Raw genomic sequence first — 8,559 nt, 5'->3', positions numbered from 1 at the left:
TAGGTAGATAGGCAGAGAGAGAGAGAGAGAGAGAGGAGTGTATCTACAGAACGTAATAGGTAGATAGGCAGAGAGAGAGAGAGAGAGGAGTGTATCTACAGAACGTAATAGGTAGATAGGCAGAGAGAGAGAGAGAGAGAGAGAGAGAGAGAGAGGAGTGTATCTACAGAACGTAATAGGTAGATAGGCAGAGAGAGAGAGAGAGAGAGAGAGGAGTGTATCTACAGAACGTAATAGGTAGATAGGCAGAGAGAGAGAGGAGTGTATCTACAGAACGTGATAGATAGATAGGCAGAGAGAGAGAGAGAGAGAGAGACCTAGTGGGACTGAGAAATATATATATGCAAAAGAACAAAAATAAATGTTATAAAAAATATCATCATCAAGGAAGTAAACAAGTAAATAAACAAATGGAGAGGAGGTAGAGAAAAAAAAGGGAGGGAGAAGAGGAGGGAAGGGTAGAGAAGAGAGTTGGGGAGAGGGAGGGAGGGGAGAAAGAGAGTTGGGGAGGAAGGGGAGGGAAGGGAGTTGGGGAGAGGGGAGGGAAAAATGGAGGAGAGTTTATTAAAGGATATGAAAGATAACATTTGAGAATATATGATAGATTTGTGGCGTCTCAAAGTTATCACACACACACACACACACACACACACACACACACACACACACACACACACACAGGTAGTTTAGGAAGTAGGTAAAGAAAAAATGTTAACCCTACACACACACACACACACACACACACACACAGGTAGTTTAGGAAGTAGGTAAAGAAAAAATGTTAACCCTACACACACACACACACACACACACACACACACACACATACACACACACAGGTAGTTTAGGAAGTAGGTAAAGAAAAAATGTTAACCCTACACACACACACACACACACACACACACACACACACACACACACACACACACACACACCACCTTATTCCCATCGCACCTGCCGTCTTGCTGAGCACCAAAGAGAGGCAGAAGAAAGGACCTGCTTCTTTCAAGTGAGATTGTGGTGGTGGTGGTGGTGGTAGTTGTGGTAAAAGGTGATGAGGGTAGTAGATGGGATGGTGGTAGTTGTGGTAAATGGTACTAAATGGAGTGGATGGGGTGTGGTAGCTGTGGTGGTATGTTTGCGGTGGTAGTTGTGGTGATATGTTTGTGGTTGTGGTGGTAGTTGTAGTGATATGTTTGTGGTGATGGTTCTTGATTGGTTGTGGTGGTAGTTGTGGTTAAAGGATGGGATGTAGTAGCTGTGGTGGTATGTTTGCGGTGGTAGTTGTTGTAGTATGTTTGTGGTGGTGTTTTGCTTGGTTGTGGTGGTAGTTGTGGTGGTGAAAAGTTGATGGGATGGTGGTAGTTGTGGTTGATGGTGGTGAAGGGAGTGGGTGGGTTTGTGGTAGTTGTGGTTGATGGTGGTGAAGGGAGTGGATGGGATGGTGGTGGTTATTTTATCAGGGTAAGTAACGGGGGTGATGGTGGTTTGAATGATGATAGTAATGAATGATTGAGAGAGAGTGGTAGCAGTTGTGTGGTAGTGAATAGTGATGATGCTATAGTGACTGTGATGATATTGATGATGCAGACAGACGTAGTGATGATGGAAATGATGGATTCTTTATTTACGTCTTGGTGTCATTATTGTATTGGTGTTGATTGTGATGGTGATGAAGGAGTGGTGTTTTAATGGTGAAATGGTGTGTGTTATTGCAGCATTGAGTTTATAGTGAAGTGATGGCGGTGTGAGGAGGACCCAAGTGTATAATTTAGTGTTGCAGGAGAGTTGAGGAAGTGCGAGTGACAGCAAGAGAGTAGAGTTGAGGAGGCTTTAGAGTGACAGCCATAGGTCAGCGTTGATGTGGTGGCCGTGACAGCAATGGTGATGGTGTGAGCGTCATGGTGCCCGCTGACGCCGCTGACGATGACGGCCTCTACCAGCCGCCCCGACCCCCCCTGCCAGCCCCCCCGCCCTACACCCACCCCAGGCCCCCCCTACCTCAAGCCCCCTCCCGACCCTCCCTCTCGCCCGCCCCCTCACTCACCCGTCTGGCCCTGCACCCCCAGACTCAACAGGGGGGACCCGAGCCCCCCTCCACCTGCCCCCTACCGGTGGTCAGCCAGCCCCTCGCACCACAGCCCCTGCCCGGCCTAGCCCAGGGACCTGCACCCCACTTCATCAACCCCCAGCCTCAGGGGCAGCAGATACAGCAGCAGGTACAGCAGACGCAGCAGGTACAGCAGCAGATACCGCCGGCCTTGCAGCGGTACCCGCCCTTCCAGCCTGTGCCCCAGTACCGCCCCCCGCCCAACCCCCGTGTGGGTGCGGCGGGGCTGCCCCCCTCTGTGTTGGGGCCTGACGACCTGCCGCCCCCAAGCTTCCTGCCCTCCTTAACCCCCCGCCCAGGCAGCCTCTCCTGCCCCACCAGCCTCAGCCAGCAGGCGCTGCCCCCAGGCCCTGCCCCACCCCCTGCAGCGCCCGGCCCCGGCTGTTGGTCCCTGCCCCGCCCCGCCCCCGCCGCCCCGGCCCCGGACGTGGCGGGGGGCGTCAACCACGAACGGGGCGCGTCGGCCCCCGCGGCGATGGCGGGAGGCCCTGGGACGGGTGGTGGCACCGGTGTGGGTGCGGGTGAGGAGCTGAAGACCCGATCCCTGCCCACCCGATGCATGCACGGGGCACGGCCCGGGGCGGGGCGGGGGGACGGGGCGGGGCTGGTGGAGGAGGACGGGTTCTTCTACACCGCGCCGCTGCTGGAGGAGAGGGACGAGGACCTGTATGGCTCCTCTGAGGACCTGTCGGGGCCGTCCATCCTGGAGAAGCTCATGGTGTGGGCCTACTACAACTCAGAGGGGCAGCCCGAGAATGAAGGTGAGTGCATGCAGGGACAAAGAGAGAGAGAGAATACACAATACCGGGACTCTCTCTCACACACACACACACACACACACACACACACACACACACACACACACACACACACACACACACACACACACACACACACACACTGCTAAATTTATGATTGCTTCTCATGTCTTGTATCACACCGCCCTCCCCATTCCTTGTCCTGCTCTGCCTTACCCATTGCCCATCTTGCCCTCCTCTGACCTGCCCATTCCTTGCCCTGCCTTGCCCTCTTCACTGTGCTCCATGCTCTTCCCTTTTCCTTCTATTCACTTCCCTATCTTTCACTTTTTCTTCCCTTCCCTTCCCTTCCCTACCCTTCTTTTCCTCTCCTCCTCCCTGTCCTTCTCTTCTCTCTTTACCTCTCCTCTCCTCTCTTCTCTTCTCTTCTCTTGTTTCCTATTCTTTTCTGCTCTTTATTTTCCTTGTTCCGTGAGAGACAGACAGACAGAAAAGCGAGAGAATGAATTTGGTTCCTCCTTTGTGTAGATACAATGTGCATCCCCCCTCCTCTCTCTCTCTCTCTCTCTCTCTCTCACGCCTTCATTTTCTTCCTTCTTCCTCATTTCTTCATTGATTCGTCTTCTCTCTTTCCTACTTCCTTTTTTTCTCTTCCACATTTTCTTTCCCCTCCTCCTCCTCCTCCTCTCCTCCTCCTCCTCTTCCTCCTCGTTGGTTTACTTCTTTCCCATTTTCCTCAACTTTCCTTCCTTCCTTCCCTCTTTCCTTCCTTCCTTCCTCATTGATCTTTCTCGACCTTCCATTCATCATTCCTACACTCTCTTCCTTATTCCCTCCACTGCCCTTGATCCTTCCCTCCTTCCTTCTCTCCCTTCCTTATCACATTTTCTCTTGTCTATTACCTTCCCTTTTTTCCTCTCCTTCCTCCCTTTCTCCCTTTCTTCTTTCCTCCTTCCCTCCCCCCCTCTTGTCCATCCTTTCATGTATGTCAGAGATCTCCTTGCTTCATTACTTTTCTTTCCTTTTTTTTTCTCCTTCCCTTCCTTCCTTTCTTTCTTTCTTTCTTGCCGTCTTTCCCTTCCCTTCCCTTCCTTCCTTTCTTTCTTTCTTTCTTTCTTTCTTGCCGTCTTTCCTTTCCCTTCCCTTCCTTCCCTTCTTCCTTCCTTCCCTCCTTCCTTCCTTCTTGCTTCTCTCCATCACCATTCCTCCCTCCCTTCCTTCCTTCCTTGCTTCCTTCTTTCATCACCTTTCCTCCCTCCCTCCCTCCCTCCCTCCCTCCTCCATCACCTTCCTTCTTTCCTTCTTCCTCCCTCCATCATCTTCCTTCCTTCCATCCTCCCTCCCTCCCTCCCTCCCTCCCTCCCTCCCTCCCTCCATTTAGGCTCAGACCTCCTCCTTTCCTCCAATCTGAATAGCCCGTCCAATCCTAACTGAGCCTTTGAAGAGAGAGAGAGAGAGAAAGAGAGAGAGAGAGGAGTAAGGAAAGAAGATAAGAAAAGGAAAAGAAGTTAGAGAGAGAGAGAGAGAGAGGAATGAGGCAGACAGGGAGGAATAAAGAAAGAAAATAAGAAAAGGAGAGGAAGAGGAGAGATAGGGAGGGAGAAAGAAAGTTGGAGAAAGACGAATAGAGAGAGAGAGTGTGTGTGTGTGTGAGAGAGAGAGACAGACAGACAGAGTAAATGCAATATCCTTTCTATCCAAACCTAACCATAACTTTCTCGACGTCCTTGGAAACATTGCCCTTGATTTTACGTCCGTTCTTCATAGAGGCTAATTTGTAAGTGCGTTAATTATGTAGGTGTGTACGGTGCGAGTGTCCGTCAATTTTAGATGTCCTTAATTCACGGACATCAATTATACGTACGTGATATAGAGTGTGTACTGTTAGTGTCCGGTATTTGGTGTTCTTAATTCATGGGTATATATTTTTTCTCGTCCGTGATATTGAGAGGGTGTCCGGTTGAAGTGTCCGTGTTCTGGAGGTGTCTGTGATTAATGTTTTTCGTTATATTGGTGTCCGTAAATTGTTTGGTGTTATAGGAGTAGTGAAGTATTGCTGGGTATATATATGATAGCATATGTATTGGTATTATTGTTATTATTATTATTATTATTATTATTATTATTATTGTTATTATTGCTGTTGTTACTGCTATTTCTACTACTAGTTCTACTACTGCTACCACCACCACCACTACTACTACTACTGCTACCACCACCACCACTACTACTACTACTGCTACCACCACCACCACTACTACTACTACTGCTACCACCACCACCACTACTACTACTACTGCTACCACCACCACCACCACCACCACTACTACTACAACTAATAATAATAATAACAATAATACCACTAATGCTACTATTACTATTACTACTGCTATTATTATTATTATTATTATTATTATAGTATGTCTAGCTGTCTGTGCATCTTGTCTGTCTTTTCAGTCTGTCTACACGTGTCTGTCTCTGCTACTTGTCTGTGTCTACCTGTCTATCTATCAGTCTTTTTGTCTATGCTCATGTATCTATCAGTGTAAAAGAAATCAGTGACATCAGTTATAGATATACAATTACGAAATTATGTCTGAATTAGGATCATAGGGGAATTATAGACAGAATTAACCCCTTGTCTGTTTGTTATTTTATCTATCTGTCTGTCTGTATATGTATGGTATTATGTTTTGCTTTCCTCTGGCTTGTCTCTGTCTGTCTGTCTGTCGTGTGATATGCCTTGCCTCTCTCAGTTTAGCTTTCCATTTATATCTTCCTGTGTCCGTCTATATCTGTCTCTCTGTCTGTCTGTCTGTCTCTCGATTTATTTATCTGTCTGTCTGTCTGTCTGTCTGTCTATCTATCTATCTACCTAATCAGTCTGCCTGTCGATCAATTTTTCTCTCTACCTATCTATCTATCTACCTACCTGCCTGTTTATAACTTTCTATCCATCCTTCTATATAACTAAATCCGTTGCATCAATAAAGGGTATATAACCATATAGACGAAATCCGGATTACAGAAGGATTACATTTTGGATTAACCCACATCTATATATAATTCTGATTGCCGTGGGATTTAACTGATTGGCTAGGTATTCTGATTAGAGGGATTACTGATTGGATTAGTATGATTGGAGGAATGGATGGATTAAATTGTTAGTGATTGCATTAATTTGATAGCATTGGAGGATTTACATGACTGGATTAGGGAGTTTGTTTGGGGATTACTGATTCGTAATTTTTATAAAGGCTTCAACATGCGTGCGTCGCCCTTGATCACTTGCTCTCCACGCTGCTCGATCTCTGGCAGCCTCCCTGTTCAGTCCTTTATCCCTGAGGTCGCACTCTATGACCCCGTCCCAGGTCTTTTTCGGTCTGCCACTCGTAACCCTACCCACGACCTTCACACTTTTCACATTCCGCACCCAATTGTCATCCCCCATCCTCTCTACATACCCAAACCATCTCAGTCTACCTCTCCTCATCAGAGAGAGAGAGAGAGAGAGAGAAATACATGTACAGTATAGCCATACAAAAATAAGCACCTGTAATAATCAAGATCAGATTGGTCCTAGAAAGCAAACAAGGAAACAAAATGGCGTCGTTGACCAGTCTGAGGTTGTCTGTGACCCCACGTGATGTCATAGGTTATTAAAGGTACACGACCTCGCCTGACCTCCCCTCGCCTCACCTGACCCCCTCTCGCCTCACCTGACCTCCTCTCGTCTCACCTGACCTTCCCTCGCCTCACCTGACCTACCCTCGCCTCACCTGACCTACCCTCGCCTCGCCTCACCTGACCTAGCCTGACGTGAGATATCCATATATTTGTGTTGTAACCCCGTCTGACCCAGCATGACCTTATTCTGAATCGTCCTGTGACCTTATCTGACATGCTATGACCTTTCCTGACCTGACTGGACTACACCACCTAACCTTCTGTTGTAACCCCGTCTGACCCAACATGACCTTATTTTGAATCCTGTGACCTTATCTGACATGCTGTGACCTTTCCTGACCTGACTGAACTAGACTTCACCTGACCTAACGACGTCACATGACCTTGTATGTGTATTAAAGCCCAGTCTGACCTAACCTGACCTAATCTGAATCATCCTTATCTCTAACTCATTTTGTGACCTTTTCTGACGACCTTACTAGACCACCTGACCTAACATGACCTTATATGTGTGTGTTGCAGCCTCATCTGACCTAACATGACTCTTTGAATCGTCCTTTGACCTTAAACTCATGTCGTGACCTCTCCCGACCTGACGTTATATTTTCTTACATTTTCTCACCGATGTTTATTATTATTATTATTATTATTATTATTATTATTGTTGTTGTTATTACTATTATTATTATTATTATTACTGTAGCCGGAGGGACGTCATTGGACTGAAAGGGTTAAGCTTGTTTGTCTTGGCCTGACCTCTCCCCTCGTTAGAGAGAGAGAAAGAGAGAGAGAGAGAGAGAGAGAGAGAGAGAGAGAGATTAAAGAGGAGAAAGAGAAAGGAGGAAGAGGAGACACAGGAGGGAAAAACAGGCAGACGGGTAGACAGGCAGACACTAAAGGGGAGAGAGAGAGAGAGAGAGAGAGAGAGAACCCTACAAGAAAATAATCATACTTCTAATGTTATAAAGACAAGTAACTCAAAATTATGGAAAAAAATATATATATAGATAGAGTTCCAGTTTTTCTCCCTCACCTCACCCTTTCAAGTTGGTCAGCCCTAAATATCTCAAAATCTAAGTGACCTAGACGATACATTATGGGAAGACGATAGATGGAGAATGTATTAACGATCATTTTGGCACCTGTCTCACATCTCTTCGTTCAGCCGTTTCGAAATTATGGAAAAAAAAATTGAATTCCAGTTTTTCTCCCTCAGCTCACCCTTTCAAGTTGGTCAGCCCTAAATATCTCAAAATCTAAGCGACCTAGACGATACATTATGGGAAGACGAATGATGGAGAATGTATTAACAGTCATTTTGGCACCTGTCTCACATCTCTTCGTTCAGCGGTTTGGAAATTATGAGTAAAAAATTGGAACTTTCCTTTCCCAGTCTCGACTCGGCCCCCAAATCTTTCCCCTTCAAGCGTTCAGACACACCTGGAATTATTTACCCACCTGGCCCGACCTGATGACCTGGTATGATGCTGACCTGACCTTACCTTAACTGTGACCTGATGTGATAGTGACCTTTTGACGAAGACCTCGCTAAAACACCTGACCTTTGTAACCTGACCAAATTATTTATCTGACCTCACGTGACCTTAAATGACCTGACCAAATTATTTACCTAATTTCACATGACCATATAACGTAACTGCCACCTGACCTTAGATGACCTTGACCTCTTCGTGTTCATCTGAGGGAACTTGGTCATTGCCAGGTCTCGAATATATATAGGTGAGGTTGATTTGAATTTTATAAACCTTAGTTGTGAGGTAGGAACGAGTCTCCTTGGTTACTAGTCAAAATTACCCTCCATTTTAACTACACCATCACCTAAAAGGGATTGCGGATGTTTGTGAGATGGGAATAGACGGGCTGTAGATGATTTTAAGTTAATATACTTTAGTTGTGAGGTGAGTCTCCTTGGTTACTAGTCAAATTTCCCCTTCATTTTAACTACACCATCACCTAAAAGAGATTGCGGATATTTGTGAGATG

At 46.6% G+C, this 8,559-nt stretch overlaps 1 protein-coding gene across 1 annotated transcript; it reads left to right on the top strand.

Moving 5' to 3' along the window:
• Positions 1-1,901: 1,901 nt before the first annotated feature.
• On the top strand, positions 1,902-8,258 carry LOC145399467 (uncharacterized). The gene is made up of 2 exons (XM_080272075.1): positions 1,902-2,871; positions 8,230-8,258. The coding sequence occupies exons 1-2, from the start codon at positions 1,902-1,904 to the stop codon at positions 8,256-8,258; spliced, it is 999 nt and encodes a 332-aa protein (XP_080128201.1).
• The last annotated feature ends 301 nt before the right edge of the window (positions 8,259-8,559 follow it).

This window comes from Coenobita brevimanus, chromosome 49 (genome assembly GCF_032717465.1).
Source record: "Coenobita brevimanus isolate Jiangsu-jjx chromosome 49, ASM3271746v2, whole genome shotgun sequence".
In the NCBI taxonomy this organism is placed as follows: domain Eukaryota; kingdom Metazoa; phylum Arthropoda; class Malacostraca; order Decapoda; family Coenobitidae; genus Coenobita; species Coenobita brevimanus.
The sequence above is the reverse complement of the archived record's forward strand: the minus strand, read 5'-3'. Positions and strand labels throughout refer to the sequence as shown.

Excerpts from the sequence above, each read along its gene's own strand:
- LOC145399467 (XM_080272075.1), top strand. The coding sequence starts at position 1,902 with ATGGTGCCCGCTGACGCCGCTGACGATGACGGCCTCTACCAGCCGCCC. Across the intron at positions 2,872-8,229 it reads GGGGCAGCCCGAGAATGAAG|ATGACCTTGACCTCTTCGTG; the intron begins GTGAGTGCATGC and ends ACCTGACCTTAG.